Below are 24,718 nucleotides of genomic sequence, written 5' to 3' on the forward strand. Positions count from 1 at the left end.
ACCGTATTGAAGAAGGCTATATAACCGTATTGAAGAAGGCTATATAACCGTATTGAAGAAGGCTATATAGCCGTATATATATAACCGTATTGAAGAAGGCTATATAACCGTATTGAAGAAGGCTATATAACCGTATTGAAGAAGGCTATATAACCGTATTGAAGAAGGCTATATAGCCGTATTGAAGAAGGCTATATAGCCGTATTGAAGAAGGCTATATAGCCGTATTGAAGAAGGCTATATAACCGTATTGAAGAAGGCTATATAATTATCCAACCTCTGTTTTAACACCGTCCCATCAGAATTCCCCTGTCTAGTCGTGGTAAATGAAATGGTCAGGACAGCTTTCTAGAGTGTTGTGTGGTTTTGGAACACGTGGACCGACAGTTGGCTCAGCAGTGTGTCTGTCTGGGTTTGTCAGCGGTTAGAGAAGAGATGCAGAATGCTGGTGGAAATGTATGAATGAAATGAGAGGTCCGTGGTGTTTACCACAGTTTTACACCATGTCTGCAGAATGCAGTCTTGCCTGCTTCCTAAATGCAGTTGGGTTGGATGGAATTTTCCAAAGTGATCAAACAACAAAATAAGACATTATTTTCTCCAGGTTTGTTTATGGATATATAAAGTCTAAATGCGTACTGAATGTACTTCTAAAATAAACATGAGGGCAGATAGTTTATTTTTTCTGTGTGATAAGTTCAAATTCCATCCAAGCAAAGACATAACCCTGCCTAGTGCCTGGACACTCTGTCCTAGTCCATATGGCATGATAAAGATGTTTGGAATATGATAATGCAAACTTATGCACTTATTGGCTAATTATTATAGTCTTATTAAGTCATGATGAATAGTGAATACATGTTTCTCTTCTTTCAACAGTTTGGATTTTGAAGAGTGTGCCCACAAATTGATCAAGATGGACTTTCCTGACAGCCAAACGGTAGGTTACAATACTTCTCCTCCCAATACCCTTGCACCAGTATACTTTCCCCCTAGCTGCCAGACTGACATATCATGGCCATCTAATCTAAACAGCTTCCAGAGCTGTTTATCGAAACTTTTAGCTTCATCTAAATAGTTTCTGGTCTGCTGTCATCTTAATTTCCTTGTTTTGCGTCTTCGCCAGGCCAAAGAAAGCCCTCGTTTAGGAACTGGGTGTTTCCCACTATGATTTAGCCGATAAAGTAGTTTGTTTCCCCGAAGTGTCCCATTTTTTTTTTACTGTGCCAGTTGTGGACATTGTAATAACATGCTTCAATATCTTGTAGTCTTTACAGTAGAACCCCAGTAGAGCGGAGAGGTTTAGAGACATCCTACACACCGTTAATGCACCTACACGTTTTATGTAATGCAACGCAGTGATTTACTGCCTGTGATTTATGTTACCTTAAAATAGCTGTGCGATAGGTCATGTTTTCTCGTGGCCAGCCTACAGTACACATGTTTGTGGGTGGAAATAATATTATGTGTTTGCTCTCATGTACCTGTACTCTGCAATATATCTAGTCTCTTATGCAATTGTAAGTTGGCTACTTCCATAAGAAATAAGTGTTGAAAAGAAAGCTATGATGTGTAAGTAAATAGTGAAAGAAAATATACCCAGGCGTCTTTGATACATCTGTCTTTTCCCTGCTTTATAAAGGAATCACTGAGGTGTATATCATGGGTACACTGTGCTGTATAGCCACAGGGCCAGCAGTTGTATAACATGTCAAATGGCTGCTTTTGTGAGCTTACTACTAGGTCACCTTTAACATCCAAATAATTCCTTAGTTTGTGCCCATCTAGGTATTTAGTGTAGGAAAAGAGTTGTGCATGATGAAGTTTACAGCTGTATTCATATAGTACTATAGCTATACTGTTATTCTTAAGCTTGTATTTATTTATTTGGCTAGTGAATAAATGAAATACGAGACTACTTGGTTCATGTGTTTGTACCGTGGTATTTTAATGAGCATGTTCTCTGAACCTATGGCTGTGTTTTGATCACCGCTTCTATATCAACATTATCTTTGAAAGAAAGTGTTCTGAAAAAGGGGTGTTTCTTTTTTTGCTGAGTTTTCATTTTTCTTGCGCAGTCTTTTTAGGTGTCTCTTTCTCCCCTTCTCTCTTTCACTCTTGCCTACTATCCTTTCCCCTATCTTTGTTACCATAGCAGTCACAGATAATTAGAGATGGAAGAAGATGGAGAAAGGTCTTTGTATTAAATGCGTAGATGAAGGTCTTTACGTGAGGTGTGACTAGTGACTGAGTGCTGATGGGCTGTTCACACGGTGCTGTCATTTAGGGAGAAGACACTTAAACCCGATTTTAAACAGGTTGACCTACATATTCGGCAGATCCTGTCTGGCTGAAACGCAAGGTCATTAGACTGGAGGGGAACACAAGAATTGTGGTTGCTCTATATCCTCTCTTGATGATGTAATTACATTTACATTTTAATAGGGCTGACCCCATTTCGTCGATAGGCTGTTGGTCACCCAAGATGTATTTTGTCATGGTGCACAAGACACCTGTCTCAGTGGACTAATACATTGTGGATGGCACTTTCCATCACCCTAAGACAGGGCTCTCTAACCCTGTTCATGGAGAGCTACTGTCCTGTAGGTTTTTGCTCCAACCCCAATCTGGCACACCTAATTCTAATTAGCTGGTTGATAAAATGAATCATGTTAGTTACAACTGGGGTTGGAGTGAACCTACATGAGAGTAGCTCTCTAGGAACCGATTTGGAGAGCCCTACCCTAAGACATGTGATACTGAAGTTGTATATCGTTATATTATGTAAAAAATAATGAAGCAACACTAATAAATCTAATACTATTTTATAACACGTGCTTTCTCCTGCGTTGGATACGGTCACTGTTTCAGAACCGCGGACATTCTTCAGTGCGCAGTAGAATTGGCAACTTTCCGTATGTTGCTATGTGCATAATAGCAAAGGTAACCATCATAACCATCGGGGCGTAACCATCGGGCGGCAGGGTAGCCTAGTGGTAAGAGCGGTGGACTAGTAACCGGAAGGTTACAAGTTCAAACCCCCGAGCTGACAAGGTACAAATCTGTCGTTCTGCCCCTGAACAGACAGTTAACCCACTGTTCCTAGGCCGTCATTGAAAATAAAAATTTGTTCTTAACTGACTTGCCTAGTTAAATAAAGGTAAAATTTAAAAAAATATTGGGATTGAGAACAATGTGGCAGAGGCAGCAGAGACAAGGAAACAGCCCTTGCCTAATTGTCTAAGAAAGTTGAGGAGAGAGGTAACCCCAACTTAATTAGGTCTATAATTAATAACTGTTAAATGTACCTGGCTTTATAAATATATATATACAGAAATAAGACATTGCTTTGTTCCCTTTTTGAGTGTGTGTGTTTTAATAGCTTACTGATTCCATGATCACCAAGCCTCATGCAACGGCAAAATGTTGGATAAAGCAATTTCACAGATTCGTCTTTTTTTATCTTTGCTATGCTATAATAAAGGCTTTACAATTGTTTTCGTTAGAACAGACTGGTATTACATTTAATTTATTTAGTGTTTACACTGTTCCAAACAGGCAGAATAATATAATAATCTAACAGCACCTGTTTGTCATGCAAATGCATGCAGCTCCTGCTCCTATATCCTCTTCTTGATTTCCTTATTGTTATTATTACAATTATTATTATGATAATCATTATAATAATAAGTAATGTCGTTATGAGTAGGCTTTGTATAGTATCTTTGTATAACCACCTCCTAGCTGTAGGCCTGTTTAGTCTAAATACTGTAACTTACTTAGGCCTATATTTCAATTTCTAAGCTACTGTATCAATCAATCATTAATTTGTTCATGCCATCACGGCATACGAGACATTCATGCAATTCACGAATGCGAGCAACTGTTCCTTTTCTGCTATAATGAAGGCTTTATATATATTTTTTCATCAGAACAGACTCTGGTACACTTATTTATTTATGATATTGTCATCTAAGAGCAACTGTTTGGCACACAATACTCACGCAAAGCTTGCTCCTATACCCTCCATCTTGATCTCTAGTAGTTTCCACAAATAAGTCTGACTTCCCCTTTCCCTCCTGAACAACCAGTAAACATTTGCCTGTTTCAAGTTCCTTTTTCACGTCCTCCGCACCATTTTGCTGTCACTTGTTACTGTGTTCTGAATTTATGACCAATTTATTTATGTGGTTTATGATAAACTATAGGTCAGGCCCTATGTTTCACATGCATGAGATGTGTACATGTTTCACATAAAGAGAGCAAGGGTTGAGGGAAGGTTTTCCCAAACAAATAGACGATATCAGTGACAGAACTTATCAGTCAGAAACAAGTAAGAAACAAAATCCCTGAAATGGTGCAGCTTCAGCACGGACGGCGCAATAAACACTTGCTCTGGTGCCCTTTTGCTGCAGTAGAAAGGAGAGTGAGACAACGTGCGCCAGTCACACATTCACTCGTCATTTTTTAAGTTTGACCGTTGGGCTCTTTTTTTGGGTCATTTGTTTCTTAATGATTTAATCCAACAGTGTGCTTAACATCAGACAAGCTCGGTGCATATGTATTTGAATATATTCAAACACATAGGGTTGTGTTCAATATATGGAAAAATAAGGTTAAAAAAACAGGAGGACTCTCGGTCGACCAAGATGATTATTTATTTGAGTTGGACAGCCCTACATTTTATGCAGAGCGACTTGCAGGACCAAGGGCACATAGGCAGATATTTTTGTTACCTAGTCTGCTTGGGGATTCTAACCAGCGCCTTTTTGGTTACTGGCCACACGCTCTTAACCGCTAGTCTACCTGCCACCCACATTGAAGCCCAGTTTCCTGGATTCCGATCAAGCCTGCTCCAGGGCTCCTTAGAAAGAACTTGAAATGGTGATTTTTCCATTGACCATGCTGTTTAGTCCAGGACTAGGTTTAGGCTAATCTGGATCAGATAAACTGACCCTCAATGACTTTCAGTCCTCTGTGTCAATGTATAGTATAATGTCATAACTGGGATGAGCCTTTAAGCATCGTACCATCACCAGGCCAATATTGCTAGATAGGCCTATATGACAGTCGCACAGCTTATTAGTCATTCATTTCTATGTGGTGTGAACTGTGACGCAAACTTAATAAAGGAGATGAGCTGTGTGTGGATGATTATCAGTTCTATCACCTCTTTCTGTCTACTAGTCTGGCACCATGTAGCTGACTTGACAGCAGGCCTAATTATTGCCCTTTATTATTATCAGCAGTGAGAGAGCTAACATGTAATTTTTTAAAGGGGAGTGAGTGAATGAATAATTAATTAATGAATCGGTGTCAGTCGTTTCTACAGCTAGGTGTCTCATTGTTCACAGCACCCCTGCCTGCCTCTCCATGCTTCACCGTGAAGGTTTGTTCTGCTAGAAAAAAACAAAGATTGAGATTGTCGGCCCCGCTTTATCAATCAGAATCTGTGCTCTTAAATATTTTAAATGTTTATATCCTCCTATGATGCTGCAGCATGGAGTGAGACCCTTTTGGCCTTTATCTACAGTGCCTTCGGAAAGTATTCCAGCCCCCTTGACCTTTCCCACGTTTTTAGGTCACAGCCTTATTCTAAAATATATTCAATTGTATTTTTTTCCTCATCAATCTACACACAATACCCCATAATGACAGGGGAAAACTTTTTTTTTTTTGCTAATTTATTACAATAAAAACATGGAAATATGACATTTTACATAAGTACAAGCTTGGCACACCTGTATTTGGGGTGTTTCTCCCATTCTTCTCTGCAGATCCTCTTAAGCTCTGTCAGGTTGGATGGGGAGCGTCGCTGCACAGCTATTTTATGGTCTCCCCAGAGATGTTTGATCAGGTTCAAGTCTGGGCTCTGGCCACTAGAGGATATTGAGACTTGTCCCAAAGCCACTCCTGCGTTGTCTTGGCTGTGTGGTTAGGGTAATTGACATGTTGGAAGGTGAACCTTGACCCCAGTCTGATGTCCTGAGCACTCTGGAGCAGGTTTTCATCAAGGATCTCTCTGTACTTCGCTCCATTCATATTTCCCTTGTTACTGACTAGTCTCCCAGTCCCTGCCGCTGAAAAACATCCCCACAGTGTGACGCTATCACCACCATGCTTCAACGTAGGGATGGTGCCAGGTTTCCTCCAGACGTGACGCTTGGCATTCAGGCCAAAGTGTTCAATCTTGGTTTCATCAGACCAGAGAATCTTGTTTCTCATGTTCTGAGAGTCTTTAGGTGCCATTTGGCAAACTCCAAGCCAACTGTCATGTGCATTTCACTGAGGAGTGGCTTCTGTCTGTCCACTGTACTGTAAAGGCCTGATTGGAGTGCTGCAGAGATTGGAGAACCTTCCAGAAAAACAACAATCTCCACAGAGGAGCGCATTCAGAGTGACCATCAGGTTCTTGGTCACCTCCCTGACCAAGGCCCTTCTCTCCCAATTGCTCAGTTTGGCAGGGCAGCCAGCTCTATGAAGAGTTTTAGTGCTTCCAAACTGACTCCATTTTAGAATAATGGAGGCTGCTGTTTTTCTTGCGGACCTTGAATGCTGCAGAAATTTGTTGGTACCCTTACCCAGATCTGTTCCTTGACACAAGCCTGTCTCTGAGCTTTACGGACAATTCCTTCGACCTCATGGCTTGTTTTTTTGTCGGACATGCAATATCAACTGTGGGACCTTATATAGACGGGTGTGTGCCTTTCCAAATCACTTCCAATCAGTTGAATTTACCACAGGTGGACTCCAATAAAGTTGTAGAAACATCTGAAGGATGATCAATGGAGACAGGATGCACCTGAGCTCAATTTCGTCTCTCATAGCAAAGAGGCTGAATACTTTCTTTGCAGCCTAGAGAAATACCATAGTAAGCTGCAGGGATGGTCAGAGCTGCATTGGTTTTTGAGAAGAAATTGCTCAGTAAATGAACCCAAAGCATGACTGCTGTCTTTCCATGTCCACAAACTGCTTTCATGGTAATGAACCAAATGTTATTTAAAGTGAACTCTTTAATGCTGCTGGGAAGCATGCACACAGAACCATATAGACATAGTTATCTATGAGAACCATATAGAAATAGTTCTCTGTCTGCATATATAATCCTCACACTTCCTATAGAGCCGACCTTAGCAAGTAAAACCCACCCAGCTGCAAGGACTCGGAGTGTCAGTGATGGAGGTTTCTGCCCTCACAACCAGGTGGACAAGGACACACACACATTCTATAATTCACATATTCTAGGCTATGGGTACACATTCATTTAGAGAATTCCTTGGACCGACAGCCAAGTGGATAGGATAATAACGGAGACCTTGAGCTTATGGACTGCTCAATATCTTAGCTGTGATTGTATAGACACATTAGAAAAGCTAATGACTGAAGCAGTGATTGTCAACCAATTCACAGCCACCGCAGAGTATAGCCCGTTTCTCTTCTCACGGCTCACTGGACTGTGGACACACAGAAACGCTGCCTGTCTGCCTCTGTTTTAAAGGAGAACAGATACAGTTTGAAATCGGAAGTTTACTTCCACTTAGTTTGGAGTCATTAAAACATTTTTCAACCACTCCACAAATTTCTTGTTAACAAACTATAGTTTTGGCAAGTTGGTTAGGACATCTACTTTGTGCAATACACAAGTAGTTTTTCCAACTTATTCACTGTATCACAATTCCAGGGGGTCAGAAGTTTACATACGCTAAATTGACTGTGCCTTTAAACAGCTTGGAAAATTCCGTAAAATTATGTCATGGCTTTAGAAGCTTCTGATAGACTAATTGACATCATTTGAGTCAATTGGAGGTGTACCTGTGAATGTATTTCAAGGCCTACCTTCAATCTCAGTGCCTCTTTGCTTGACATCATGGGAAAATCAAAAGAAATCAGCCAAGACCTCAGAAAAAAAAAACATTGTAGACCTCCACAATTCTAGTTCATCCTTGGGAGCAACGTTCATCTGTACAAGCAATAGTACTTAAGCATAAACAGCATGGGACCACACAGCCGTCATACTGCTCAGGAAGGAGACATGTTCTGTCTCCTAGAGATGAACGTACTTTGGTGCGAAAAGTGCAAATCAATCCCAGAACAACAGCAAAGGACCTTGTGAAGATGCTGGAGGAAACAGTTACAGAAGTATCTATATCCACAGTTAAACAAGTCCTATATTTGCATAATCTGAAAGGCTGTTCAACAAGGATAAAGCCACTGCTCCAAAACCGCCATTAAAAAGCGAGACTACGGTTTGCAACTGCACATTGGGACAAAGATTGTACTTTTTGGGGAAATGTCCTCTGGTCTGATGTAACAAAAGTAGAACTGCTTGGCCATAATGACCATCATTATGTTTGGAGGAGAAAGGGGGAGGCTTGCAAGCCGAAGAATACCATCCCAACTGTGAAGCTCGGGGGTCGCAGCATCATGTTGTGGGGGTATGATGCTGCTCATGTTGTGGGGACATCAAATCAAACTTTATTTGTCACATGCGCCGAATACATGTGTAGACCTTACCGTGAAATGCTTACTTACAAGCCCTTTACCAACAGTGCAGTTGAAGAGTTTTAATAAAATATTTACCAAATGGACTAAAGCAAAAAGTAACACAACGCTGTGCTGTATTTTACAGCTGAGCTGCATAGCCCAATCTGCGTCCTCTTTCCCCTCTCTTTTCTTCACGCAAATGACTGGCATTTGGGCCTGTTCCCGGGAAAGCACTATATCCTCGTCGGACTCGTTTAAAGGAAAAAGCTTCAAGTTTGTGGTGAGTAATTGCTGTTCTGATGTCCAGAAGTTTTTTTTTCGGTCATAAGAGACGATAGCAGCAACATTATGTAAAAAATAAGTTACAAACAATGCAAAAAAGCGAACAATATAGCACAGTTGGTTAGGAGCATGTGAAACTTCAGCCATCCTCTTCGGCGCCAAGTACTTCCACTTGCTTCCGTTCAGCCATGAGCATTAGTGAGGTCGGGCACTGATGATGGGCCTGTCTCGCAGTCGGCATTCCAATTCATCCCAAAAGTGTTCGATGGGGTTGAGGTCAGGGCTCCATGCAGGTCAATCAAGTTCTTCCACACCAATCTCTACAAACCATTTCTTTATGTACCTTGCTTTGTCAGGGATGTGAACTAGTCACCCTTTGGTGAAATTCACCGTTATGAATCCAAAATAGGTGACCTACGTGATTCGTGTAGATCCGATTAGAAAAGTGGGGGGCATTGGATCACTACTGGCTGTAAGTGAACAAGTGATGAGCATTTGGAGCAACGCTGTCTGTATCCAACTCTCAGCCAATTGTTTCAGTAAAGTCTAGGCAACAAATAACATTGGATTGCTTTCTTTATTTTTTTTAGCTGTGAGTTAGGTTCACATTAACCACTTGATCATGTAGATCATATTCTTTGTTTAATTAGTTAACCTGCATTTCCCCCTATCAGGGATTTGTTTTGCATGTTTCAGTGCAATAACAAAAAAAGTCACCCTTTTGGGCCCTCAGGAGTTTGCATCCCTGTTTGTGCATTGTAATGCTGAAACAGGCATGGGCCTTACACAAATTTGTTTCCACAAAGTTGGAAGCACAGAGTCATCTAGAATGTCATTGTATGCTGTAGTGTTAAGGTTTCCCTTCACTGGAACTAAGGGGCCAAACCCGAACCATGAAAAACAGCCCCAGACCATTTTTCCACCTACACCAAATTTTACAGTTGGCACTATTCCTATGGAGAAGGTAGCGTTCTCCTGGCGTCCGCCAAACCCATATTAGTCCGTCGGACTGCCAGATGGTGAAGCGGGATTTGTCACTCCAGAGAATGCGTTTCCACTGGCGGTGAGCTTTACACCACTCCAGCCGACATTTGGGATTGTACGTGGTGATTTTAGGCTTGTGTACAGCTGCTCAGCCATGGAAACCCATTCCCTGAAGCCCCCCGACTAACAGTTATTGTGCTGACGTTGCTTCAGGAGGCAGTTTGGAACTCTGTAGTGAGTGTTCCAACTGAGGACAGACCATTTTTGCGTGCTACGCATTTCAGCACTCGGTGGTCCCGTTCTGTGTGCTTGTGTGGCCTACCACTTCGCACCTAGGCTGTTGTTGCTCCTTCCACTTCACAATAACAGTGCTTACAGTTGACCAGGGCAGCTTTAGCAGGACAGCAATCTATAGAATCCCCTCTCTGTGTCCATGTGCCCAAGATTAAAGCCATTTTTTAAATTCATTTTATTTAAACATGATTCTGGACTGCTGTGCCCAAAAGAGGACCTAAGAGAAGTAGCAGCAAAGGGGCGACAAACTCCATATTTTAATGCCCATGATTTTGGAATGAAATGTTCAACGAATAAGTGTCCACATACTTTTCATCATGTAGTGTATCATATTAAAACTGCAAACATTTCTCTCCACCCTATGGCAAAATGTGTAGAATTGTAGGAAATTAACTAATTTCCTGCAACAAAAGTTTGCTTAGGGGCCCCAAAAGGTTGGACCTGGGTATGGATGTGGGTATGCAGACCCACAAACCACTGCATCCCCTCATGATGCGTTACGATTTCATGTGGCCCCCACCCGATCAAAGTTGCCCATCCCTAAACAAGGGAATAGGGTGCCATTTGGGAGGTACCCTCAATGTCCTCCGGCTGGAAAGCAGCTGAGATGAGATAGGGGACAGACAGCAGTCTCATTGCATTCCCATCGTGTTACCAGGCATGGACGGCGTGTGAATCGGGCACACTGTGTGAACATCACACTTTCAATCTCTGTATCACACAACAACATAAGTCTCCTGATGCTTCTGCCGGGGCTTCCTCTGTGGCAGAGAGAGAGAGACCGTCGCCAGACAGAATGGCTTCTCAGTAACTAACTATACATATAGCGCCTAGCCTCATACCCATCATTATTATAATAACTGTGCTGAGAGAGACATTGAGGTGTTGTGTTATCTGAATGTGTTCATATTTTAGTCAAACAAATAGCAAATACATTTTCCCATCTCCATATCATAGTTCTCCTATTATTAGCCCAAGATATTTACTTTCTCCTATCTCTCCTCACTACCAGTGTCATTTTGTCATGGCCTGTCCAGGACGTTAGTGTGAAGATTGATCATACCGCAGCCCATGGTCGCCCAAGGCTGGCTTCCTCATCGAAAATATAATCTTATGAAATCAATAACCTGCTTGGCTGGGATAATTGTTGGAGAATGAGAGAGGAAAGACAATGGCTCTGTCCAAAATGGCACCCTATTTCTACAGCGCACTACATTTGACCAGGCCCAAATGGCATTATGTAGAGAATAGGGTCCTATTTCAGAAGCAGCCTCTGGCTGGCTGCAGGAGGTTGTAACAGATGGGTCTCCACTCCAGGCCAGTACAAGGTATTTTCTATCCCCCGTAGGTGCAGCCCTGCCTGGCTCGGCCAGCATCGCCTCTCTATGTCCATGTGCCAGAGATTAAAGCTATTTTTGTGTGTCTTCTCTCAACAGAAAGAGCTGTGCAACATGATTCTGGACTGCTGTGCCCAACAGAGGACATACGAGAAGTTCTTTGGTCTTCTAGCAGGGGTAAGTAGACCAAATTAATATATTTTTCCATGTTTTATTATATGAAATATAACAAAATATAACCACAATATACACTTCTCAAAAAAATAAAGGGAACACTAAAATAACACATCCTAGATCTGAATGAATGAAATATTCTTAAATACTTTTTTCTTTACATAGTTGAATGTTCTGACAACAGAATCACACAAAAATTGTCAATGGAAATCAAATTTATCAACCCATGGAGGTCTGGATTTGGAGTCACACAAAATTAAAGTGGAAAACCACACTACAGGCTGATCCAACGTTGATGTAATGTCCTTAAAACAAGTCCAAATGTGGCTCAGTAGTGTGTGTGGCCTCCACGTGCCTGTATGACCTCCCTACAACGCCTGGGCATGCTTCTGATGAGGTGGGGGATGGTCTTCTGAGGGATCTCCTCCCAGACCTGGACTAAAGCATCCGCCAACTCCTGGACAGTCTGTGGTGCAACATGTCGTTGGTGGATGGAGCGAGACATGATGTCCCAGATGTGCTCAATTGGATTCAGGTCTGGGGAACGGGCGGGCCAGTCCATAGCATCAATGCCTTCCTCTTGCAGGAACTGCTGACACACTCCAGCCACATGAGGTCTAGCATTGTCTTGCATTAGGAGGAACCCAGGGCCAACCGCACCAGCATATGGTCTCACAAGTGGTCTGAGGATCTCATCTCGGTACCTAATGGCAGTCAGGCTACTTCTGGCGAGCACATGGAGGGCTGTGTGGCCCCCCAAAGAAATGCCACCCCACACCATAACTGACCCACCGCCAAACCTGTCATGCTGGAGGATGTTGCAGGCAGCAGAACGTTCTCCACTGCGTCTCCAGACTCTGTCACGTCGGTCACGTGCTCAGTGTGAACCTGATTTCATCTGTGAAGAGCACGGCGCCAGTGGCGAATTTGCCAATCTTGGTGTTCTCTGGCAAATGCCAAACGTCCTGCACGGTGTTGGGCTGTAAGCACAACCCCCACCTGTGAACGTCGGGCCCTCATACCACCCTCATGGAGCCTGTTTCTGACCGTTTGAGCAGACACATGCACATTTGTGGCCTGCTGGAGGTCATTTTGCAGGGCTCTGACAGTGCTCCTCCTTGCACAAAGCTGGAGGTAGCGGTCCTGCTGCTGGGTTGTTGGCCTCCTCCACGTCTCCTGATGTACTGGCCTGTCTCCTGGTAGTGCCTCCATGCTCTGGACACTACGCTGACAGACACAGCACACCTTCTTGCCACAGCTCGCATTGATGTGCCATCCTGGATGAGCTGCACTACCTGAGCCACTTGTGTGGGTTGTAGACTCCGTCTCATGCTACCACTAGAGTGAAAGCACCGCCAGCATTCAAAAGTGACCAAAACATCAGCCAGGAAGCATAGGAACTGAGAAGTGGTCTGTGGTTATCACCTGCAGAACCACTCCTTTATTGGGGGTGTCTTGCTAATTGCCTATAATTTCCACCTGTTGTCTATTCCATTTGCACAACAGCATGTGAAATTTATTGTCAATCAGTTTTGCTTCCTAAGTGGACAGTTTGATTTCACAGAAGTGTGATTGACTTGGAGTTACATTGTGTTTAAGTGTTTCCTTTGTTTTTTGAGCAGTGTATATTTCATAGTAGCGGCAGGTAGCCTAGTGGTTAAGAGCGTTGGGCCAGTAACCGAAAGGTCACTGGTTCAAATCCCCGAGCAGACTGAATTAAACATCTGTCAAGGCATTTAACCCTAATTGCTCGTGTAAGTCACTCTGAATAAGAGTGTCTGCTAAATTACTAAAATGTAATACTTTTTTATGCCTGAGACATTCTTTTATTTAGTTGAAATCTGTTTATGTTGCATGGGGAAAATGGGAATTTCATCACCCTTGAAATTACATTTGTTGGTAAGCTTTAGGGTACAGTAGTACAGTTCACTAATGTGGCCTTTCGCACTCTCCTTCAAGAGCACTAAGTTTAAAAAGAACTTTATTCTATGATCAACTAACATTTTTAACCGTGACTGTTATTTTCTCAGAGGTTTTGTCTGCTGAAGAAGGACTACATGGAGAGTTTTGAGGCCATCTTCATGGAGCAGTATGAAACCATCCATCGCCTAGAGACCAATAAACTGAGGAACGTTGCTAGAATGTTCGCCCATCTCTTGTACACAGACTCAGTCCCGTGGAGTGTACGTATTGTTGCTCTCTACGGCGCCCTATTCCCTATATGGTGCACTTATAACCAGTAGAAATATACAGTACCAGTCACAAGTTTCAACACCTACTCATTCCAGGGGTTTTCTTTATTTTGACTATTTTCTACATTGTAGAATCAAACTGACGATGTCAAGACTATGAAATGACACTTATGGAATCATGTAGTAACCAAAAAAGTGTTAAACAAATGAAAATATTTTTTAGATTCTTCAAAGTAACCACCCTTTGCCTTGACAGCTTTGCACACTCTTGGCATTTTCTCAACCAGCTTCATGAGGTAGTCACCTGGACTGCATTACAATTAACAGGTGTGATTGTTAGATTCCACATTAACTTTTATGTGCTTCTTCAAATCAGAATTAGAGAGAGCATACTTAAATTCACATAGGACACTGGATAAGACAGGAGAAATACTCCAGATATAACAGACTGACCCGAGCCCCCCGACACAAACTACTGCAGCATAAATACTGGAGGCTGAGACGGGAGGTGTCAGGAGACACTGTGGCCCCATACGATGATACCCCCGGACAGGGCCAAACAGGCAGGATATAACCCCACCCACTTTGCCAAAGCACAGCACCCACACCCCTAGAGGGATATCTTCAACCACCAACTTACCATCCTGAGACAAGGCTGAGTATAGCCCACAAAGATCTCCGTCACGGCACAACCCAAGGGGGGGGGCGCCAACCCAGACAGGAAGATCGTCAGTGACTCAACCCACTTAAGTAACGCACCCCTCCTAGGGACGGCATGGAAGAGCACCAGTAAGCCAGTGACTCAGCCCCTGTAATAGGGTTAGAGGCAGAGAATCCCAGTGGAGAGAGGGGAACCGGACAGGCAGAGACAGCAAGGATGGTTCGTTGCTCCAGAGCCTTTCCGTTCACCTTCACACTCCTGGGCCAGACTACACTCAATCATATGACCTACTGAAGAGATGAGTCTTCAGTAAAGACTTAAAGGTTGAGACCGAGTCTGAATCTCTCACATGGGTAGGCAGACCATTCCTTAAAAATGTAGCTCTAAAAATTTAATAAAATGTAGCTCTATAGAAGAAAGCCCTGCCTCCAGCTGTTTGCTTAGAAATTCTAGGGACAATTAGGAGGCCCGTGTCTGGTGAACATAGTGTACTTCTAGGTATGTTTGGCAGCACAAAATCGGAAAGATGGGTAGGAGCAAGCCCATGTAATGCTTTGTAGGTTAGCAGTATAACCTTGAAATCAGCCCTTGCCTTAACAGGAAGCCAGTTTAGGGAGGCTAGCACTGGAGTAATATGATCACATTTTTTGGTTCTAGTCAGGATTCTAGTAGCCGTATTTAGCACTGAAGTGTTAGTGCTTTATCCGGGTAGCCGGAAAGTAGAGCATTGCAGTAGTCTAACCTAGAAGTAACAAAAGCATGGATTAATTTTTCTGCATCATTTTTGGACAAAGTTTCTGATTTTTGCAATGTTACGTAGATGGAAAAAAGCTGTCCTTGAAACAGTCTTGATATGTTCGTCAAAAGAGAGATCAGGGTCTAGAGTAACGCAGAGGTCCTTCACAGTTTTATTTGAGACGGCTGTACAACCATCAATATTTATTGTCAGATTCAACAGAAGATCTCTTTGTTTCTTGGGACCTAGAACAAGGATCTCTGTTTTGTCCGAGTTTAAAAGTGGAAAGTTTGCAGCCTACCACTTCCTTATGTCTGAAACACAGGCTTCCAGCGAGGGCAATTTTGGGGTTTCACCATGTTTCATTGAAATGTACAGCTGCGGTCCAACTCATCCCAAACCATCTCTAATGTGTTTAAGGCAATCAGTTGTGTTGTAACAAGGTGTGGGTGGTGTTCAGAAGATATCCCTATTTGGTAAAAGACCAAGTCCATTTTATAGCAAGAACAGCTCAAATAAGCAAAGAGAAACGACAGTCCATTTAGACATGGTCAGTTGCAAAAACCATCAAGTGCTATGATGAAACTGGCTCTCATGAGGACCACCACAGGAAAGGAAGACCCAGAGTTAGCTCTGCTGCAGAGGTTAAGTTCATTTGAGTTTCCAGCCTCAGAAATTGCAGCCCAAGTAAATGCTTCCGAGTTCACATAACAGACACTTCTCAACATCAACTGTTCAGATGACTGTGTGTATCAAGCCTTCATGGTCGAATTGCTGCAAAGAAACTATTACTAAAGGACACCAATGAGAATAGGAGACAAATGTGATATTTTTGGTTCCAGCCATTGTGTCTTTGTGAGACGCAGAGTAAGTGAACAGATGATCTCTGCATGTGTGGTTCCCACCGTAAAGCATGGAGGAGGAGGAGGGGTGATGGTGTGGGGGTACTTTGCTGGTGACACTGTCAGTGATTTATTCAAGGCACACTGAACCAGCATGGATACTACAGCCTTCTACAGCGATACGCCATCCCATCTGGTTTGAGCTTAGTGGGACTATCAATTGTTTTTCAACAGGACAATGACCCAACACACCTCCAGGTTGTGTAAGGGCTATTTGACCAAGAAAGAGAGTGATTGAGTGCTGCATCAGATGGCCTCCACAATCACCTGACCTCAACCCAATTGAGATGGTTTGGGGTGAGTTTGACCGCAGAGTGAAGGGAAAGCAGCAAATGTGGGAACACCAAGACTGTTAGAAAAACATTCCTCATGAAGCTGGTTGAGAGAATGCCAAGAATGTGCAAAGCTGTCAAGGCAAAGGGTGGCTACTAATTTTAAAATATATTTGGATTTGTTTGACACTTTTTTGGGTTACAACATGATTCTATTATGTTTTAGTTCCTCATTTTGATGTCTTCACTATTGTACATTGTAGAAAATAGTCAAAATAAAGAAGAACCCTTGAATGGGTAGGTGTCAACTTTTGACTGGTACTGTATATATATATATATATTGTATGGCACACAAGACACCGCACAATGCAAGTCTCTATCCAATGCGCTCTCCCGCCAATTTGTGCACATTCATTGTTTCGGAACTAAATTGTGTGAATTGTTTTCCTTGATTTAGTGTCTATTCTCCACTATGTATATCACCACTAGTAGCCTACATTTACTGTTAATTCTTGTAATTTCTCATCTACAATGTTTGTTTGGTTATGGTAATTTCTGTTAATGCATTCAGTATATTATTCGTCTTTTACCGTTCTCATGGCAGTAGACACGTTGCTTGCAGAGCGCACAACCTATGCTACACCTGTGAGAAAGCTCTACTGTCAATGATGAGTAAGGACAGGCACCTGATTGCGCATAGAAGTTGGCTACCTGGCCTGCATGTAAATGTAGGCATATAAATGTGCTCATTTGGGGATCTGATACTATTTCTAATTGTCTTAACGCACTACCACTAATGAGCTGTGGAGTCTGTTTTTTAAACATCCATTGAGAATGACACTCAATGTATTTGGAAGGTCTTTCCAGCTCTGCCTTTCGATAATCACTCATGAAAGGGGAAAATGTCATGCTCTGATCCAGTGGAAACTTTTTATTTTTTTTAAATAGGTCTACCTGATGACCTCTTATCCCTTATGGAAAATAGCCTAAAGCTGTGTCTGTCCCGAGCTCACTGGCACGGCTGGGCCAAAGTTGATAGTTTATACAATGTTTCAAGTTCGTTGCAGACAGGCCATGTGTAGCCAGTGTGATTTTGTTTTTTTTATCCGAATATTTTTGTTCTACCTGCAGGCTGCAATAAAAAAAAAAGGCTTTATGTAGGATATTTTTTACATAGTTGGCAATAGATGCAACATTTTAGGTTTATCATTTTCATTCAGATTTGAATACATTTTAATTAACCACATGACAATGATTTTGAGATACGATGGCATTATTATAAATTTAATTGTTTGAAGAAAATGTGCATATGAAAACCATAACTGGCACGTTGATTGGTAGAAATGTTCAGATAAATTGGCATGCCACATGACAAAGGTTGCCGACTCCTCGTGTAGCCTGTTACCGGCAACTTCAGGAGAGTAATGGCAGAATCTGCGAAAGCTAGCAGGAGCGGAAGGAGGATGGTCGGGTTAAGGGTTATCTTGATCTCTGACTCCCTCTTGAGTCATTTCTGTCTTATTTCATCAAACAGAACCAGACAAGCATATAGTTGATTTTATTAAAATACATAGGGTATGTCTATATGTTTAAACATTTCAACCAATCGATAGGTCGAAATAACCTTACGATTTTCGGTCAGCCAAGATTTTTTGGGGTTGGTGTTTTGATTTCCTTTAAACAGCTACTAATCTAGTTACACCGTCTGGTTTTTTTTTTTTTCTCTCTCTCAGGTGCTGGAATGTATTAAAGTCAGTGAGGACACCACCACCTCATCCAGTCGTATCTTCGTCAAGATCTTGTTTCAGGAGCTCTGTGCCTATATGGGACTTCCCAGGCTCAATGAACGACTCAAGGATATGTAAGTCAATCTAGTCTTTTCCTCATCCACTGTAAACTCATATTACCTGAGGATGTTGATATTTGTAGTCTGGCTCTGTTTTTCTTTATTGCCCATGAAAGGAAAAATAAAGTTGAATTAATTTAACTGAATGGCAAATTACTTTTTTTTTCTGCTTCTGGTATTTTCTGTATCTTCCAGGACGCTGCAGCCTTTCTTTGAGGGTCTTTTTCCTCGTGACAACCCCAGGAACACCAGATTCGCCATTAATTTCTTCACCTCCATCGGCCTGGGTGGACTTACGTAAGTGCCTCCATCCTAAGTATATGATAGTACGTGCCACCTAGCAGATGCTTTCATCCCAAGCGACGGCTCAATGTGTGCGTAGATTTGATGTATGTTTGTGATCTACAGGAGGATGCTGAGGGGAGTAAGGCTCGTAATAATGGCCGGAACAGAGTGAATAGAATCGCATAAAACTAATGGAAACCATGTGTTAATGTATTTGATACCATTCGACTCATTCCGCTCCGGCCATTACTAGGGCACTATAAAATCTGATACGGAGAACGCAGACTGAATCACTTAATCCACACAACAAAAACGGAATTCAACAATATCCCAAAATGTATTGAACTTATAGGTCATCAACGAAATGTATTTAAAAATAAAACTGATTTTATAGGGCAGTCCTCCCCAATTAAGGTGCCACCAACCTTCTGTGTTGTGATCCCTGTGTGATTTGAACCCACAACCTTGGCCTCTATAACAGGCTGGTGTATTGCGTAACCAGCCTCCTGTGATCTCTTGCCAGTGTCATAATTTCCACTCGCTCCTTCTCTCTCCTCTTTCATTCGCTCTCTCTCCTGCTCTCTCTCTCCTCTTCATTACCACAGGGATGAGCTCCGTGAGCATCTAAAGAACGCCCCCAAGATTATCATGACCCAGAACCAGGAAGTGGAGTCGTCTGACACCGACTCGTCCTCTGACTCGTCCTCCTCAGAAAGTGACAGCTCTGACTCTTCCAGTGACTCCTCCTCATCCAGCAGCAGCTCAGGTACAGTCATTTTACCACCCTTACAGTAGCCTGGTCCCAGAGCTGTTTCTTATACTGTATTGACTTTGGTCATTGTCAGCACAAACAGCAGTTTAAACAGATCTGGGACCAGGCTACCCTAACTAGGCTTTTTATTGAAACACTTAGGTAGTTGCAATCAATTTACAACCAGCCCTCTTCTAACAGCAATATCTGAATTATTTCTGAGGAATTCAAAGTGCTTGTCCTTTAATTCATCCTTTAATAGTTTAGTATTTATTAACTGTCTGCCCTCCACATTCACCTCTACCTAATTATAATGCCTGTGTTGTGTCGGGGAGGTCCTGTCCCTGATGTGAGGGTGGCACAGCCTGTTGCCTGTGTGCGTGTGCGCGTGCCTGGGTTATGGGTCATTGCTTGCCTCACCTTGAAGAATGTCACTGTGTTGTACTCAGCCCTCTCACTCGGCATGCTAATTATTTTAATTGACCAGCTCTATTGAAATGAAACTTGGATGTTTGAAGGACTTCACTGTTTCCCTGGAAAATGCTTCTCCCCAAATTCCATTTTGCAAAGGTTTTTATCCAAAGACCTGTTTAGGCAACCTCTTGTTTGATTGTGGGACATTAAGATGGCTTTTCGTGTCAGTCCCTTGCTGATGACATGCAACCACAGCCAACCGAGGACCTGTCTGTGTTCACTTATTCAATTAAAGAAAAATGTCTGTCAGAGCAGAACTTGAAATGTCCTATTTGAGAAGAGAGCAGAAATTGTCCTGGAGAAAGATGTTCTCTACACAATCACTGCTTTCACATCAAATCAATAGTTCTGAAATGACCTTGCACTAAAATGTCCAATAGCATTGAAATGTCTGTCCAACAGCACAAAACATTTCTTTGATAGCACTGAAATGTCCTCTGAGCTTCTGTTGGTTCTCAATTGTCCTGAACATGATATCAAGCCTGTTTGAGATACTAGAGGTGTTTCCTGCTGTGATGTTGATGTGGCTATTTACCATTCATCCTATGTGTTTGTATGCTAATATCTATGAAAAACATGCATGTAAAGACAGTCAGTCAGTCCCTGCAATGGCCACACACACACACACACACACAAATACACCCTCCCTGCAGTCAGTGCTCTGGCAGTCTGGTGACTGTTTGACTGGTGTGGTGTTGGGTGTCCCTGGCCTGCTCTCTGTAGGGTAGAGTGACATGTTAACATGGCAGAGTAGGGCATTCCAGGCACCTGCTAAAAGCAGTCTGTCATCGCCACACATTATCTGCACACACAGGTTGTGTCTGAAATCGCACCCTATTTCCTATTTAGTGCACTGTTTTTGAACAGGGCCTAGAAGTGCACTATATATGGAATATGGTGCCATTTGGCGGACAACCTGTGTGTGCAGATGTTGGGCGATGACAGACTGTCATTGGATGATTTTTCTTGTCTTTCTATTTTATTTTACAGCATATATAATGTCTCGCTCTATAGGATTGCAATGTGGTGTGCTGCATGCTTCTGGATTTATTTAGGTTCTTTGCTTATGTTTTAACAGATTTTGGTTCAAAATCTGGAATTATCTCGTGCTTCTAAGACGTACTTACTGTTTTACAGATTCTGACTCGAGGCGTAAGAAGAGCAAGGGCCAGAGAAAAAATAAGAAGAGTGACAAAGATGAGAAGAAAGACAAGATGACCAAGTCTAAGGCTTCTTCCAAAAATACCTCCTCAAATCAGAAGTCACCTCTGGAGGAACGGCCCAATAAGAGTCCGAGAAACGACAACCGTCGCTGCGATGACAGCAGTAGCGATGAGGAGGCGGCGAAGCGCGGTGGTAGTAGACCAGAGCCTGAGGACCACCACAAATTCTCACGCCACAGGGGTCGAGAAGAAGACGCGCCGCAACCCACGTATGAGAGACCCCACCGCGACCGTGGGGGGCACCAAGATGAGGAGCAGCCTCGTGGCAGGCCTGACAGAGGCAGAGACTACGAGGACAGTGACAGACATCCAGAGTCCCGCAGGCACAACAGGGACGATGGGGGGAAATATGATGGGAAACGCCAAGCCCCCCAGGTTGACCAGGTTGACCATGACAGAGTCAGACACCGCAGCCCTGAGAAAGAGAAGGAACCAGCCAGGTACAGAAACAGAGAGAGGTCAAAGTCACGGGAGAAGAGCAGCCGCAAGGAGAAAAACATGGATTCTTCCAGGAACTCGTACAGGAACGGGGTGGAGCAGCAAGCAGAGCGGGCGGACAAGGAGAACCGCCATCACTCTGACAGATACAGAGAACCCAGGAGAAATGAGGAACGGAGCAGGGATAGCTCCCCACGTAGACGGAGATAGCTGGACGGACGTTACTCAAAAAGGAAATATAGTAGGCTTACATTCCAATGTCCATACTCGCATACATTACATTTACATTTAAGTCATTTAGCAGACGCTCTTATCCAGATACTACAAGTACATGTCCAGAACTTCATTCTAAGTAGTGTGCTAGTGTGAACGTTGAAACAGAGCCTACGCTGTAGTCATGCTGTTCGTAAGCCAGTTGTAAATTGGACTCATCCATCTCATCCTCTGCCATAGTTCTGTGCCTCTCAATGTATACATTTTATGCATAAAATGTATGTTTTATATCGCCCAATGAAATGTCTTTCTTAGAAATGGTTCAGTGGTTGTATTGGAACAATAACAGTACAAAGCTCTGCTTGCAGAAGTAGTGTACATATGAAGGTTTCTTTCTGTGGGTTCTATCAATGTAAGACTGGTAATGTCAAGAAAATGTGTGAAGTTTGCATTTGATGCAACCTATTTTGTATTAGTGCAACCTATTTTGAGGGAGGGGAGGGGGTAAAAACAATGACACAACATATTAAAAACCTTTCAACAGTTCAATTGTACTTGATTTATTACTAAATATTATACAGTATACTGAACTTGTTTGCACTATATTGAAACAGGTTAGAGGGGAAATACACCAGAGCAATGCATGGTAGTGTCCTTATAATTTAGCATATCCTTTGATCCAAAGCAACTTAGTCATGCGTGCATACATTTTACTGATGGCTGGCCCCAGCTGGAATCTAATCCATGACCCTTGGTGTTTCAAGCTCCATGCTCTACCGACTGAGCCACACATTGTCCACTTAAAAACATTGGGTGCCGTCTAAACTGAACACCTGTGATTAAAGAACATCAGCCAGTTCATAAAATGTTTGAATCGCTGCCATTTTTTGACACCAAGCAGGTGATCGTTAACACCAATCAATTCAAGGATCCGATCTTGTCAAATCTGACATTTCATTTTGAACATACTTGCAAGAATGAATTCAAGACCCTGTCATTATCACCCACCGTATACAATATGCATGAATACATGCCTCTTACATAATTTACATACGTCTTCACACTGATCTCCAGATAGAGCCTACATTATTTGACCTTCAGCATTCTCCCTAAGGGTGTACTGTATGTATCAAAATACCACAGGGTACCACGAAAACTGGGTCATCTTTCATTTGTGTTTTGGCTAGTAGAATGGAAGATTTCTTCCGTTGGGATAGAATACGGAATTCTGGGAAATCACTGGAATGAACTGGTGTCTGTCAGTAGAATCCTGCATAGTGGATAGGAGGCAGATTCAAGCTTTGCTTTAAGATGTAACTGAAAAGTAGAAGCACAATAGAAATGATAAAATCAGCATAGACTACATATTCTGTTAAAAAGGACTAGCACTGTTAATATTTTAATTTGTTTGGTTGGTTCTGTGCTAGGAAGGAAGACCATGATGCCAGTGTTTTCGTTTTGTTATGCTGTTAAATTCTTTAACTACCAGTGTTCCTCAATTACATTTTTCCTTTTCAAATATTAGATTCCAAGCGAAGAATAGGGTTCATTTCAACCGTCTTACGATTAATACAAACGGTTAAGAATTCATGGAGAACAGTAGACAAGTTTCCCATACTGCAGATTATAGTGCCTGGTTGAGTCTCAGTGGGTTGTCTTGAAGGAATCTGTGACTCTGTCAATCTTTCCTTGAAATCTTGCATCGACCATCCTCCTCAGAATGCATTGCATAAGAAGGTCTGATAGGAGGGACCTTAGAACTCCAATAAGGTTGAAAAAGAAGCAAGGAGATAAGTTGCGAGGAATGATAGAAAACTAATTGAGATAGAACCATGCTTTTCCGTTATCAGTTGCACTGGTTTAAGACTGCTCAACTCCCGAGACACAGAACAGTCTCTTTGGGGGGAATTCCGACCTGACTTAAGCGCCAGTAAATGGAACGTAATTCCCGTTTGGGATGGCGTATCTACAGATACACTGTATTCTGGTTTTGACTTCATTTCTTCATAATTCCACCACCTTTACGCTTGATGAAACGAATAAGGTCGAGGCAACATCTGTTCCAAGTGGAACAACATTTACCTAATTTATTTTTTATAGATTTTTTATTTTCCAATAATTTTGTTCTGAACTGAACCATTATTTTTTGTTCCGTTCCATTGTTCTGACCAGCAAAATAAAAATTCTGAACGGGTTCCAACACCCAAAAAGTATTGCATTTACATTTAAGTCATTTAGCAGACGCTCTTATCCAGAGCGACTTACAAATTGGTGCATTCACCTTATGACATCCAGTGGAACAGCCACTTTACAATAGTGCATACTTATTTTCCACCATAATTTGCAAATAAATTCATTAAAAATCCTACAATGTGATTTTCTGGATTTTTGTCTCTCATTTTGTCTGTCAAAGTTGAAGTGTACCTGTGATGAAAGTTACAGGCCTCTCTCATCTTTTTAAGTGGGAGAACTTGCACAATTGATGGCTGACTAAATGCTTTTTGTCCCACTGTACACTTAGGTTGGAGTCATTAATTTAGGGCTGCAATCCCGTTAATGGGATCGATATGACAACAGCCAGTGAAAGTGCAGGGCGCCAAATTCAAAACAACAGTAGCTGATCGTGGACTACAGGAAAAGGAGGGCCGAACAGGCCCCCATTAACATTGATGGGATGGAAGTTAAGCTGGTCGAGAGTTTCAAGTTCCTTGGTGTCCACATCATCAACCAACTATCATGGTCCAAACACACCAAGACAGTTGTGAAGAGGGCACGACAACACATTTTCCACCTGAGGAGACTGAAAAGATTTGTCCCCAGATCCTCTAAAAGTTCTACAGCTGCACCATCGATAGCATCCTGACCAGTTGCATCACAACTGCTCGGCATCTGACCGTAAGGCGCAACAGAGGGTAGTGCGTTCTGCCCAATACATCACTGGGGCAAAACTTCCTGACATCCAGGACCTATATACTTGGCGGTGTCAGAGGAGGCCCATAAAATTTGATTTGATATAAATCATTTGTTATAATTGACCAGTTTCTCACAGTTGTTTATCCTGGGAAAAGGGAGTGGTTTTGGTTGGTAAATCTCTGTAAATCTCGGTAACCGGGTTCCTGCCATTCAACCCTACTACACACACCCACACCCACTGGAAAAGATTTCCAGCT

General features: G+C 42.4%; 1 protein-coding gene across 2 annotated transcripts in view; it reads left to right on the plus strand.

Annotated features, from left to right (window-relative positions):
* LOC118366869 (pre-mRNA-splicing factor CWC22 homolog) overlaps nucleotides 1-22,097 on the plus strand; it is a 54,468-nt gene extending 32,371 nt beyond the window's left edge. For both annotated transcript variants that reach the window (XM_035749663.2, XM_035749661.1), the window contains exons 14-20: nucleotides 880-940; nucleotides 11,481-11,558; nucleotides 13,586-13,738; nucleotides 18,052-18,179; nucleotides 18,360-18,461; nucleotides 19,055-19,215; nucleotides 20,812-22,097. In XM_035749663.2, coding sequence (XP_035605556.1) covers nucleotides 880-940; nucleotides 11,481-11,558; nucleotides 13,586-13,738; nucleotides 18,052-18,179; nucleotides 18,360-18,461; nucleotides 19,055-19,215; nucleotides 20,812-21,545 — 1,417 coding nt within the window. In that variant the 3' untranslated portion in view covers nucleotides 21,546-22,097. The remainder of the gene's footprint in view (nucleotides 1-879; nucleotides 941-11,480; nucleotides 11,559-13,585; nucleotides 13,739-18,051; nucleotides 18,180-18,359; nucleotides 18,462-19,054; nucleotides 19,216-20,811) is intronic.
* The last annotated feature ends 2,621 nt before the right edge of the window (nucleotides 22,098-24,718 follow it).

The sequence above is a fragment of the Oncorhynchus keta genome, chromosome 34 (genome assembly GCF_023373465.1).
Source record: "Oncorhynchus keta strain PuntledgeMale-10-30-2019 chromosome 34, Oket_V2, whole genome shotgun sequence".
NCBI lineage: Eukaryota > Metazoa > Chordata > Actinopteri > Salmoniformes > Salmonidae > Oncorhynchus > Oncorhynchus keta.